The sequence below is a fragment of the Gadus morhua genome, chromosome 21, assembly GCF_902167405.1.
Source record: "Gadus morhua chromosome 21, gadMor3.0, whole genome shotgun sequence".
NCBI lineage: Eukaryota > Metazoa > Chordata > Actinopteri > Gadiformes > Gadidae > Gadus > Gadus morhua.
This window is the reverse complement of record NC_044068.1, coordinates 11,318,615-11,332,586: the sequence shown is the minus strand read 5'-3', so window position 1 is coordinate 11,332,586 and position 13,972 is coordinate 11,318,615. Positions and strand designations below refer to the sequence as shown.

The following is a 13,972-nucleotide window of genomic DNA, read 5'->3' as shown; positions in this document are numbered from 1 at the left end:
GGGACCCTTTGAAGATCAAAAAACAAGAGGTGATAGGAGACCAACATGCATGCCTGGTTTTGTTTTTCTCCTGTTTTTATTTAAAGCTGACGTGGAAGCCAGTTACATTAGCGCCATCCCAGTCGTTCAGCTCTGTAGTCATTAAAGGGCTTGTGCACGTGAAACGCTGTTTGGTTCGCCTGGTGATTGGATCCAAATCACTTTTGGTTGTTGGGTTTGTTTTTTGTTTACTTTTTTTCTTTTGCTTATATTTGATTGTAGTTCCTCAAGCATTGTGAAAATGTCTCATGTCACACTCATGTAATATGAAATAAAAACATTTTATAAATCATGTGGAAAATGTGGAATATCTTTCAATCAATGATTTACAGCTGAATAAATTCGAGACCTATCGTTCAACTCTTATCGAAAATAGTAGGGTTCCATGAAGCAAAATCATTAAATTATAATTGTCTGCTGGTGTTAAGAGGGAGTCTGGGACAATGGAGTAGTTTTAGGATCCAACGGTCCGAACGTACATCGGGCAGAACCTTTTTTATTATAGCGGCCATAGAGTGGTTCGTCGCTCCTGTTGCCGCCCATATCAGTCGGCGACTGTACATTCGGACCCTTTGGCTCTAACAACCAGCCTTCTGGCGCCTCATCACAGCGTCTGCCAATTTAACGGCAAAATAAAGAACCGTTGGCATCATAACACAAAACATTTATCCCCATACTTATTAGTTGACTGGTACATCGAGTACATCCCCATGCCAAACCACTCTGTGTCTCAATTTCTTCGAAAAGTGATGGTTTTTGCCGATCATTTACATTTTTTTTGAGACCGAGTGAATTCGGACATAAGGGATTAGGATGAGGATCAACTCGGAAATTAAAAATAGATCGCCGCAGTCGCGCAGATGTCGCACAGTTTCAAATCACTGTGCTTAAATAGGCCCAGCTACTCTTACGTAAGACTATATACGATTATTTTCTCCATGTCCAGTGATATCGGTGGATAACTGTTTGAAGAAGGCACCGTTTCCATCACTTGCTGTATTTTTTTCCACCAGTCTCTTTTCCACTAGTTGGCTTCCGGGTGTGTGGGACGTGCGGCTCGTTTTCTCCAGCTCCGCATGCCTCAACACAAAGGTTTCCATCACGGCGCTACTATTTCTTACTTTTGTGTATGAAGTGTATAGACTCCTCATGTGGGAAAAAAGCTTCATTTTCAATGTATAGATCCAGGGAAGTCCCATTTCGCCTGTCGTGAGTTTAGATTAGACATTTCCATTCTGTGAGGATTGCCTGCCGTTCGCGTTAGTTGAGCTCCGGAAAATATGGAACAACTTTTGTTACTAACAATTTCTGTGGTTTTAACGGCGGGTGCCCGGACACCGCCGGCCATTGACAACTACAGTGAATATAGTGAGTATTCAAGCAAACTGTCAACAACATGAGGACAAGGAGAATTATCCAATGGGTTGGACGTGTCCATACTTTAGTGCAAGTTTTTCAAGTATTGCCATTGCAGATTTTAAGTATGTTAGACATAATATATGTGATCATTAATATAATAATAATAATAATGGAATGGTATAATTGTTCAAATGAAAGTTATTGCATTAAGTCGCATTATTATAATGATAAAATATTTGGAGAGAGAGGGAGAGAATATGCGGGAATGCAAGGCCAAATTCTATTTCTCTCAGCCATAGGCCATGTATTCAAAACCATATTTGCAACCAAGCCTTTGACTGTATGTGTTGGTGTATATTTTGGCATGGAGTGCACTATGGTCTACTGACTGACCACTGTCTGCTATGACAATTCATATATTAAACTCAGTCAGTGGAAACAAATTACATCACTAGGAGGAGGAGGACGAGGAGGAGGAGGTGGATAACAATAAGCAGTACTTCTATGTTTCCCCTGGCCACAGCCACCCTACGCGCCGTGCTGACAGACTTCGACGTGTTGCCTCTCTCTGGCGTCCAGGCCCACTCAGTCCACCGCCGCGACACTCGGACACAGACAACAACACACCTGGAGCGGCTCATCAGCTTCAATGCCCTGCACAGGTAGACCGGACAACGCTTGTGTGCAAGAAGGCTGATAACTAGGCTACTACCGGTACTTAGCCACTCCGCATATGCTTGCATCCAAATCGACTTAAAGCAGGTATAAGTGAGGCAACTTGCTCGTGGTAGGTTCCTAAAGGTAAACTGTGTGTGAACATTAGGGTTCAGGGCAAGAAGCTTTCAGATGGAAGTCAAACACCCTAACTACTACACAATACTGCCTTATTACACATGCATTAACGTACTGTCCTACTCATCCACTACAAAGTTGCCTGGACACCAGAGATACTGTCCCATGATCATCAATGCATCGCACCATTATTGGACTGTACCATTGATACAGACTACCACACCCTTTCTCCAGGCATTTCAAGCTGTACCTGCGGACCAACACAGAGCTCTTCACAGAGGACTTTAAGGTTGTTGTCATCGACAGTGATGGCCAGGAGAAAGGCTATGAGGTCAACAGACAGAACTACTTCACGGGACATGTCATTGGTAAGGATCTGTGTCACTCAGAGGGTTCATCCAATCAGGTGTAACAAGGAGGGGCTTTGAGCAAGACAACTAGCCGTTCCTTATATGCTTGTTTGACGCAGTCGTTGGTGTGTGAATGTAAAGAATATTAGGCATTCATTGTAAAGCACTTTCAGTGGGGGTTAGAGAATAACAATAGGCCAATGGAACACATTTACACCATTGTTATTAGTCAAAGTGTGCGTAGGAAGAAAAGTGCAATTTAAATGCAGTTCTATAAGTAAGTGAGTATAAAAAAATAGGTAAGTGACGATATGATAGGGCTAGATTATGAACCCCGGACGGAAGTGCTGTATTAGTACTAGGAATAAAAAGATGCAGAAATGAAAATGAAAAATAAAAGCGATACATAATAAAATATCTATCGACACATTATGAGAAGCAACCATGTGACTGGTTTACTGGGAACAGACCCTCCAGTGTTCAGTCTGTCAACATCTCACAAAGGGTTGGCTTAGCAAGCTATCCTGAAATGATAGCGGCACTGGAAATGACATTAGCGGACCTGCGCTGCCCTATTAACCCAGAGGCGTTCCACTTTCAGGGGAGGAGAACTCTCGGGTCCAGGCCCATATGGATGGAGATGAGTTCTCAGCCCGCATTATGACCCACGACGCAGAATACAACCTGGAGGTACCACTTGACCTGCACCACACCACCACACATTTTTATTGTCATGTGGTAGCACATATACAGTGTATATATTTATATATATATGTATTATGTGTAGCAGTGGTTCTCAAACTAATTTTACGAATGCACCCCTAAGATATTTTTTCAGCCAGGTACCCCTATCACCAGCAAAAAAAAAATGTATGGAGGGAAAAAATTATATGTAAATTCATTTGTGCATTTTACTTTCTGTAAAAAAGATAATTGTATAGGTTCTGCAGCGTTTAGATTTAGTAACCACTTCATAACCAATATTAAATCTAAAATGCAAAAAAAAAAATTACCCCCCCCCCTGCAATCCTCATAATCTTTGTACCTATACCCCCGTTTGAGAATAACAATTTTCCAATGGTATGAAATGAAAACAATGAAACAATGGTATTTGGTATAGTATTTGCATACTTCCAGGCTTTTGGGTGTTTTTGTGAGACTGCGCCAACTATTGATGCCATAATATTGTGGCAGGACAACAAAGTGTAGCGGCAGTAGTGGTGTGGGCTCCCAGCCTAAAGGTACTCGATTCTATCCCAGGAAGCGCTGTACTATCATCCAATTATTATCTCCTCTCTAATCGTTTACTCTCATCCTGTCTTCTCCCTTGCTCCTCTCCTCGCTTATCTCCCCTCCCTCCTCCCTCCTCTCCTCCCCTCTCTCCTCTCCTCTCTCTTCTACACCTCCCCCCCCATCTCCCCTCTCGCGCTCAGCCTCTGTGGAGGTTCACCACAGCACCTCCAGACGGCCGTCTGCTGGTGTATCGCTCGGAGGACATCAGGAATATCAGCAGGCTGGCCCGGCCCAACGTCTGCGGCTACGTGCACCCCGACCCCGGGCACCTGCTGCCTGACGACATGGGGGCGACCCTGGGGGCCAAGCAGAAAGAGGGTACTGACGGTTTTTGACTTCTCTCGTTTCTTTCAGGAAGGTTAATAAAAACACAATGTCGATTATGTATGAAGAAACTTTAGACCTCATGTTTAGGTTTATCTAATTGATAGGGTGACGGGTGGTCTAGACTAGAGGTTAGGCGGTTTGACTCCCAGCTGAAAGGCTATAGATTCAATCTGCTATCATGTCCTCAGTCTACCTGTGTATGTAGCAACCTTGAGCCAGACCCCTGCTATTCCTGCTCATGAATAACATGATTCTAAAAACCTATATTACTTTTACTGTCTGTTATTTGACTTGATACATAATGGTTAAGCTCCTTAAGAAAGCCAAGGTCTGTAAATGCACAATTTCTGTCAACGTCGTATAAAATCACCCACTTTACGTCGCTTTGGATTAGATAATACTGATCAACCCGGTCAACGTGTAATCTCTGATGACCCCTTGTGACCGGCAGAGGCCGGCGGCAGAGGGAAAAGGCAGGTGTACGACCACACGAAGAACACCTGTCCCCTGCTCTTGGTGGCTGACCACCGGTTCTTCGAGAACATGGGCCGCAGTGAAGAGAGCACCACGCTCAACTACCTGGTCAGTCTCACACGCCTGGTCTCACACACACCTGTCAGATAAACAAATCTGTAACACCATCCTGTACTAACTGGTCAGCTAGACAGACACCTGGTCTAACACATAGTCCCACATCCACCTCAGACACACACACACACACACACACACACACACACACACACACACACACACACACACACACACACACACACACACACACACACACACACACACCAGGAAAAACCCTTGTGAGCAATATATCATATATCTTGTTTAAACCCCTCTCTCTGTCCCATCTCTTTCTCCTCTACCCTCTGGAACTGGTATAGATCGAGCTCATTGATCGGGTGGATGACATCTACAGGAACACATCCTGGGACGAAGAGTTCAAAGGTTATGGCGTTCAGATCCAACAGGTGATGATCCTCTTAAGTACATTTCATTAATAATAACTTAATAACCATAGCATAGATCCTGTTAAATGTGTCTACTAAACTAAAAAACAATGGCACTGTTGTTGTACCAAAAGGCAGGATGGATAGACCTAGGTAATGGCTATTAATCTGTCCCTGTTCCAGATTATCATCGAGAAGGCTCCCACCTCAGTCCCCGATGGAGGGGCCCACTTCAACATGAAAGCAGGCGTCTGGGACGTCAAGAGACTGCTGGAGGTAAGACACCAACTACCCAGGCCACCTTCAAACCAACTGATCGATTGATGTTGAGATGGACAGATAGACGGATGTAGAGATGAGAGATAGTGGGATGAACATGTGATAGATGGATGGAGAGATGGGAGATAGAGGGATGAACATGCGATAGATGGATGGAGAGATGAGAGATAGAGCGACGTGAGAGATGAACAAAGTGAATTTGAAGAAATAGATTATCATCTCCTGGAGGTAAAGCACAAACTCGGCCCTGACTTACTACAAAAGGATGGACGGGTAGGTAGGTAGAATGTCAAGAAATAACCGTTTTGCCGTTTTGAGAGATATATACTTAAGTTAGCAACTAGCCCATCCAGCACTGGCCAGTACCTTCTCGTAATACCACTTTGTACCTCAAGAGGTCACCGTCACTGCAGCGTCCAGTCTGCCCCCAGTCCAACATGGGAGGATGAGAGTAGTGCTGCCCACGGCTGCACTACCTCAATAGCTGCACCCTATTGTTTGAAGGGTGTGGGACTAATTCAGACAAATCTTACAGACTGCTCCTTTAAAGATAGATGATTCAGTTTAGTTCCTGGGGCTGAAGCCTATGCTGTGTGTGTGCTTGTTGGTCCTAACAGCAGTTCAGTCAGGACATAGCGGAAAATGCCTCCCAGGTGTGTCTGGCTCACCTGTTCACCTACCAGGACTTTGACGAGGGCACCCTGGGCCTGGCCTACGTCGCCCCCGCTAAGACTGGCGTTCCTGGAGGACTGTGCTCCGAGAGTAAGACCCAGCTGTTTCTGTTCCAGTGTGGATTTAAGTTATATTATACTGTAGGTATGTAGGTGGGTATAGGCAGTGGTGTAGCAGTGTAATACTTAGTATTTTTATCTGTACTTTTACTGTGATTTATAACTGTTAAGCACTTGCTCTACAGCTATTATTAATTAATAGTAGTAACACATTTGTATTATTATTTATGATTTAATAAAGATGATTTATTTGAATATTCTTGTTAAATTATTATTATTTATGATTTAATAATAATGATTCATTATAACCATGGTCTTAAATGTTCCTGTGTGTGTGTTTCTCTATCAGAATGCCCACCGTCTCCGTCCAGTGGGCACAGAGCGATCTACCTCAACACTGGACTGACCAGCACCAAGAACTATGGGAAAACCATCCTCACCAAGGTAGGCGGGGAGGACAACCCATCCAGCCACCGTCCTCCCTCGGCGAGGCCCAGTAGTGACGTTGTCCCCAACCCCCTCCCGGCAGGAGGCAGACCTGGTGACCACCCACGAGCTGGGCCATAACTTCGGGGCGGAACACGACCAGGACAACACCCCAGAGGGATGCGCCCCAAGTGAGGACCAGGGGGGGAAGTACGTCATGTACCCCATCGCCGTCAGTGGAGACCACGTCAACAACAAGGTACGCACCTCAATATAGATATGCTTTTTATGGACATTTCTTATTCATATTTTCATACTTCTGAGATTTCCTATCATTGGCAAATCGTCAGAATGCATTTGTTTCAAAAGCAGTGTTGATATTTTGTAGTTGTGGTGACAGCAGTGGTTGGGATTGGATGGTGGTGTGTGTGTCAAGGCAGTTAAATCCATAAATATGCCCCATCAATCAAAGTCCATTGGTTATTAACGGCTCCAACATTCACCCAGTCTCATCCTGATATCCTGTTTTACTTTGAGATGCATTCTTCAAGTTTATTCTCTCTGTCTTTAAAGGCTTGAGATGAATTGTTATCCCGCTGTTGTATCAGAGGAGTGACCTTGTGTCTCCCCAGCTGTTCTCTGAGTGCAGCAGGCGGTCCATCGTGAAGCGTCTGAGGCTGAGGGCGCCGACCTGCTTCAAGGAGCGCAACAGCAACGTCTGCGGGAACTCCCGGGTGGAGCAGGGCGAGGAGTGCGACCCCGGCCTGCTGCACATCAACAAGGACCACTGCTGCACCTCCGAATGCAAACTGAGGCTCACTGCCCAGTGCAGGTGAGCCAGGCAGCATGATGAGCACAGGAACTGTCCAGTGATGGTGGCTTGCGGAGGAGCTCTTTATAGATGCAATGCCCTGGGTTCGATTCCAGGTGGTAACAAGTTTATCTGCTTCTTCTTCCAAGCGTCCAAGTTTGTATGGATATTTACCAGGGGTTGCAGCAGTTTTCTCTATCATTCAAGAGTCATGCATGCTTAACCTATTAGAGAAATTAAATGGCAAAGTCCAAACTCCTGCAGAGATCAAGCAGATCAACTGTGTTTCTTGCTGTGTAGTGACAGGAACAGCGCCTGCTGCAATGACTGTCACTTTGAAGCGGAGGGCAAGGTTTGCCAGGAACCCATCGACGCCACATGCAAGGGAAACTCCTCCTGCACAGGTTGGTTCCCTGGTTATCCTGACCACCAGCGTTAGCTAGCTGTTCTAATGATGAGTGTACTATCAACGTACCATTTCTAAGTTTGTACCAACTGCCCTTGTCCATTTGGCGCATGTGAGCACTTTTCACTGCCGGAACATCCATTCAATATCCTGATTAGCTGTCGTCCTGGGCTAGTCTTCAACTTCCTGTCTCTTGTTTCCTGACCACAGGGAACAGCAGCGAGTGTCCCCCGCCGGAGAACGCTCCGGACAAGACGTTGTGTCTGGACAACGGAGAGTGTGCGGACGGGCAGTGTGTTCCCTTCTGCGAGGCGGTGCTCAGCCTGCAGTCCTGCGCCTGTAACGGTACTACGCCCCCTCCTCTCCGGGGAACAGAACAGCCCCACCCAGGTTGAGCTAGCTAGAACTTATAGAGCACGGCATTTACAACTGCAGGGGTTAAGGAGGTGGTGCTCAGAATGGTCGCAACCAGGGTGTTGTGAGTGGATGGAATACTCTTGAAGTTGTTGTACCTATTGTGTGTGTTAACTTTGATGTAAAGTGTGTATGTTTATAGCCGGAGCAATTTATGGCCCTTACTAAGATGATGATTTCTACAGTTCCTGTAGGAAACACCCGTCTTCGGTGTTCACTATTTGGTATCATGTGAAATCAAATCTCACTATTCAGTGGAGTGGATTAGGCTCCTTTGGGAATAGAGTTGGGCATGAAGCTGGCCTCTTCTTCTCTCCCCCAGAAACCAACTCTTCCTGTAAGACGTGTTGTCGGAATCTGCGGGGAGTGTGCGCCCCCTACCAGGACCAAACCGGCAGTTTCCAGTTCCTGCGTAAAGGGAAACCATGCACCGTGGGATTCTGTGACGGAGCGGTAAGATACGTATTGTGTCAGAGTATATAAAATGATCAGGGTCAATGCTTTAGATTTAGTTTGACATTTCTTGTCTAGCTTAGTATTTTACATTTATATTTCAGGCATTTTATCCAAAGCGACTTGCAATAAGTACATTTCTCAGAAGAAGGTGAAACAATATATTGCTTTCGGTACAATAAGTATGTTCATAGTACCAAGTGTCAAGCACTAACAATCGCTACGTTAATAAGATGCTACACAACTAAGTACTATAACTAAGTACGACATAGAATAAGTGCGTACATTAAGTGCAATGACGTACAACAAACAATAAGTAGGAAGGGTGGAATGGGGGAGTCTAGGTGAACTCTGAACTGGTGAGTCTTGAGTCTTTTGCAGAAGCTGGTGAGCAATGATTTAAAAAAACAAAATTCTGAATAAAAAGAAATGTGCTGCAAGGCAGGATATTATTTTTCAGAAGTCATTGTGAAGCAGAAAATGTTTAAGATTAGTTATGTTAACGATTACATTTAATACATTATAATTCCACACGTCTACTTGCGTTTCTTTATCCCAATTATGATAGGGGAGGACTGTGATTGGTTGTCATTATTCAGGGTGATCCGTGATTGGTTAGAGCTTCTTCGAGTGGTCTCTTCTCTGTGCTGTTTTCCAGGGGAAGTGTATGAAGCAGGTACAGGACGTGATCGAGCGTCTGTGGGACTTCATCGACAAGCTGGACATCAACACGTTTGGCAAGTTCCTGGCGGACAACATCGTGGGCTCGGTGGTGGGCTTCTCCCTCATCTTCTGGGTCCCTCTCAGCATCCTGGTCCACTGTGTGGTGAGTGGGGACTTAGAATCCGGCCTCGACCTGGTTCGTTGTAATTTTCCAGATGCTTTTATTCAAAGGGGCCGACGGTAATTCGAGATTCATGTCATCAAAGAAAAGGAGGAGTGTTGGGGAATCTTGCTCATGGAGGCCTTGATGTAGGTTATGGATATCAGGGAATCAAACCCAAGCTGACCTTCAGGCTAAGAGTCGGAACATCCTAACTATTATACTATCCTGTAAACCGTTCTTCCATATGTATTAGTGGTCCTTGTCTTGGAAAGATTAACCATCTTCTGTCTATTATTGACCCTCTTTGTTCTCATGATTTAGTACCTTGATTTTCCAGGGTGTTTCTTGTTGTCCTTGAGAGGTTCTTAGGGTGAGGTCGGTGTCGATGAGGTCCTGTGAAGCCTTTTGAGACCTTCATTGTGATTAAGGGCAATGCCAATACCTGACACTAAAGAATTCCCTTTCACGGGCGCTCTTCCTGACTGCGGCATCATGTTTCTCCCTAGGACAAGAAGCTCGACCGGCAGTTTGAGCAGAACACCAAAACCATGTTCTTCCCCAGTGTGAGTATGATCTTCCGTTCTTCTTAACCTTTGACCTTTGGACCGAAGCAGTGTGTCCTGACCACCTGACCCCGCTGTGTCTCCAGAACGCAGAGCTCCTGAGCAGCCTGGAGCCAGCCACCATGCAGTTCTTCAAACCCCTTCACCCCTCCTCCGGATACCGCTTCTACCCTCCCTCGGGACCCCTACAGACCAGCACCCCCCCCTTTTCAAGCCCCGCCCTTTTCCTGCCTCCCAGCCAATCGCACCCTCAGTCGCTCTCCGGCCCTGGACTAGCCCCGTTGGACAGCCCGAACATCATGGCAACAATCCAGGAAGACCCGTCTCTGGACCCCCACCTGGAGCAGGATGTGCTGGAGAAGGCCTTCTCTAGGGGGGTGGGGGGGCACATGGGGGCGGCCCGCTCGTTTGAGGACCTGACGGGGCACGCCCTGGCCGGACGCAGCGACAAGGCCCAGTCCTTCAGGCTGCAGCGGCAGAGACGCATCAACAGCAAGGAGACCGAGTGCTGAGGCAGAGAGCTGGGGCACCTGGGAAAACGGTTCTTTGGGAATAGTGTTAAGGAGTCCATGCACGTTGTTATTTTTTTTTTTCACGGTTCATTTGGACGGCAGAGATTGTAACGCCAAATTGTCAACGAGGGAGGATTTTTATCTATTTTCTTATTTTTCTATTTAGAAAAAAAAGAACAATCGCACATTTGAATCAATTAACATTCAGACCCTGTAACCAGTGTTAATATTTTATAATCCCAATCCGGTATCAGACATATGGTCCAATTTTATTGGATTTCACCAGTGTCACAGAAATGGTTTTCTATAAAATGTTATAACACGTTACATACGCATAAGAAATGACATAGTGGAAATCAAAGCCATATATCTTAATCTAGCAAGTGAATAGAATCCCAGTGTGTTTGTGTGAGCCCTTGGTAGCACAGATTTACACATAATGCCATATGCCTATAATTATGCCCATTAAGCTGGGTTAAAAGGCATACCGCTTGGTTCGTTTTAACAGAAGCCTGGTCAGCATTACAGAGAGAATCAGTTCGCTAGACAGGCTTGAATACCAAAGAAAGGATTTTGAGGATACAACTGACAAAGCTTTATTTTGAAGGAAAAATCACAGGAATTCCTACTGTCTTGATAATGTTATCCGTGGTACCACTTTCAGGTTAAATTAATCTGTGTTCCCTTTGTGGTACTATTTAGTAATTTAGCAGATGCTTCAATCCTGATCATCTTACTTAGTTTCGACATATGTTTCTAAGTGTATAGGGGGTAAGGCATCAAGGTTGTTTGCTTGTTTTTTAAACGATTTATGATGACTATATGCTCTGTAAGGTGACCTTGGGTGTCTTGAAAGGCACCTCTAAATTAAATGTATTATTATTATTATTAAGGTGGACATTAGGGTTTAAACCCAGAGACCTTCTGCTTGGAAGCCACAATCCTAACCACAAGCTAATCCTGCCACGTTTTGGGATTGTTTAAAGAGGCTAAGAATTGTATGTGGCTGCACTACAATACTAAAAGCATTTGAATGCTTCAAACTACTTCTTTAAGGCCATATCGCGAACACTACGCTATGGAGAAGTTGGCTGTTAGCACTTTTCACACTTTATTATTATTTTTGTAGTATTTTAATTGTACTCATACTGATAAATATGGTTTACACATTGTGGGCAAATTGTGAATGTTGTGTTCACATGTCATGTTACATGATGACATCATGTCTTAAGGTCTGTTCATATGATAAAGCCTACGTGTCATTTATTTACCTCCATGCGGTCTTTGACAATACTTTGTGACAGTCCCCTTGTTGTTGTGATGCGGGTCAGAGTGCTATTATACCAACCACCACAGGTCATTGGAGTAATAAAAGCTGTTAGCATAGTAATGTCTGTCCTTGACTGTGATGGCTGCCATTTGTTATCTACTCATTCCCCTGCCCTGACCCACCAATGTAGCTGTAACCTTGTGGTTTTCAACACATGATCTTATGGTTTGATGTATTTTATCCCAATCGTTCAGTCATCGAGTATAGAACTCTAAATTGGTGGCAGGGTTTGTCGTATCGTAAACAACCTTTTTTTTTGCAATATACTTTTTAATAAATCGGATGTGGTTGTATGTTAGTGTATAGTATTTGTGTGTCAATAGGGAAAATTATAAGCATCAAGAACATTTTTTGGTTGTATATGAGAAGGTTGAATAATCTCCTGATGCAAGCTTCCACAAAATAGCTCATCTATATATTCAAAACTGTACACAACATACTACACTCTACAATGGTAAGGATTGGTTGTGCCATTGAAGGATGGAAATATCTGGATATATCAGCCTATTTTCAGATAACTTGGGCTCTGGTGCTGATGCAAACATACTCTTTTCAAATTGGTCTAGCTTTGAGTCATCTCTGCAGCCTTGATCTGCAAAACGGGCTGCAACGTCAATGTATTTCCTCTAAAGTGCTTGTTTTTGCCATTGACCGGCTCAGATTATTATTATACGTTTCTGAAAACGTTATGGAAAGGATTATTTTGCCTAGAGCGGTGGTACCCAACCTTTGAGGAGTTGTACCACAAATTTGTTATTAACACTTTCCGCAGACAACCTCATATGCAAACCGTAAAACAAGATAAATACACATGCAGTTGCTGAGCAAAGAGTGCCAACGCCCTCTTTACCCACAATTAATACTGCAAGGCCATGGCCAGTGGGAAAAAGTCAACAGCGCTTTTCTCCTATTTGCTCTAATTAGCAACACAAATTACCCCAGAACATCAATGGAAAGAATTACAATGGAAAACATGATGTAATGCACTGTGAGACAATAGGAAGCTACCATGGAAGCTATTGGGCAAAAAGCCATGCCAATGGAAATGAATGGGATTCTTTAAATAATCAAATACAATTGTAGGTGCAACAAATTATATTATCCTTGGGTGTGTCTAATCAGTACCACCTAGTAGAACAGTTCTGCATTAGTTCGGTGTGTTTGGGTGACATACCATGGAAGCTATTGAGCAAAAAACTATTTTCCATAGGAAATGAATGGGGTTCTTTAAAAAATCAAATAAAATTGTAAGTGCAACAAATTATATTATCCTTGGGTGTGTCTAATCATTAGGACCTAGTAGAACAGCTCTGCATTGGTTTTGGGTTTTTGTCTCCCATACCATGGAAGCTATTGAGCAAAAAGCCATTTCGCATTGGAAATGAATGGCGTAATTTATTGAAGGTCCCTCTGTGAAAAGCAAGTGGGTGTCCATTTGGTGGTCCGCAATGCCTGACTGAAGAAACGACAGCAACCGCTGATGAACCCGAATTGAATATGCGCATATCTGTCAAATATCCATCAACAAACTAACTTAACCAAGGTAGGAGTAATTGCTTTTCTAATATTGATTAATTGGTGTGAGAAGGTGGGGCGACATGGAAGGTGAGCACCCAGCTCTATTTACAACTTACAGTGTTGTTTTGCGCGCCACAGCAGGACCAGTCGTCGGCTCAACACTGCCACCGACCGTCTGTTGAGAGAGAGGCCCAGCAAGTTATATTTCGAAACGAGCTCCGCGGTAAATAAAGTAGTTATGTACAGCTTGTTGGTTTATGTTTCAAAACGTTGCACACTTTCTGGATGCCGTTAATTAAACATAGCTCTTATCACATATATAAATGAGTGTCTTTCTTTCTCAAAACGTTTAGGGGCGGTGTTGAGACACAAATGGTCAAAGAGGAGCTCAGCTGCTCTCGGTAGAGCTTGAGGCCCCTCATAACCTTATTGTAAACCTTTTAGGACGTTGAAAAAGTAACTGAGTGCTTTCATATTTAATAGGAAATTTTCAACGGAATTGAAACACCCATTAGGTCCTATATTAACGGACGACGTAGGCCACAATAAAAAAAAAACGAATCGTAGAGCTAGCTAGCTAGCAATTT

General features: G+C 44.1%; 1 protein-coding gene across 2 annotated transcripts; it reads left to right on the top strand.

The window, feature by feature from the left end:
- The first annotated feature begins 874 nt into the window (after positions 1-874).
- Positions 875-12,165, top strand: adam17b (ADAM metallopeptidase domain 17b). 2 transcript variants are annotated; one of them, XM_030345564.1, is made up of 18 exons: positions 875-1,131; positions 1,922-2,060; positions 2,425-2,558; positions 3,142-3,230; positions 3,974-4,151; positions 4,612-4,742; positions 5,051-5,137; positions 5,300-5,392; positions 6,013-6,157; positions 6,476-6,570; positions 6,656-6,811; positions 7,185-7,384; positions 7,664-7,767; positions 7,980-8,114; positions 8,506-8,636; positions 9,295-9,462; positions 9,969-10,025; positions 10,112-12,165. In XM_030345564.1, exons 1-18 carry the CDS (start codon positions 1,116-1,118, stop codon positions 10,535-10,537), a joined length of 2,484 nt encoding a protein of 827 aa, XP_030201424.1. In that variant the 5' UTR covers positions 875-1,115; the 3' UTR covers positions 10,538-12,165. The 2 variants fall into 2 exon arrangements, with proteins under 2 accessions (XP_030201424.1, XP_030201423.1); XM_030345563.1 differs by having other exon boundaries at positions 875-1,407.
- Positions 12,166-13,972: the final 1,807 nt, after the last annotated feature.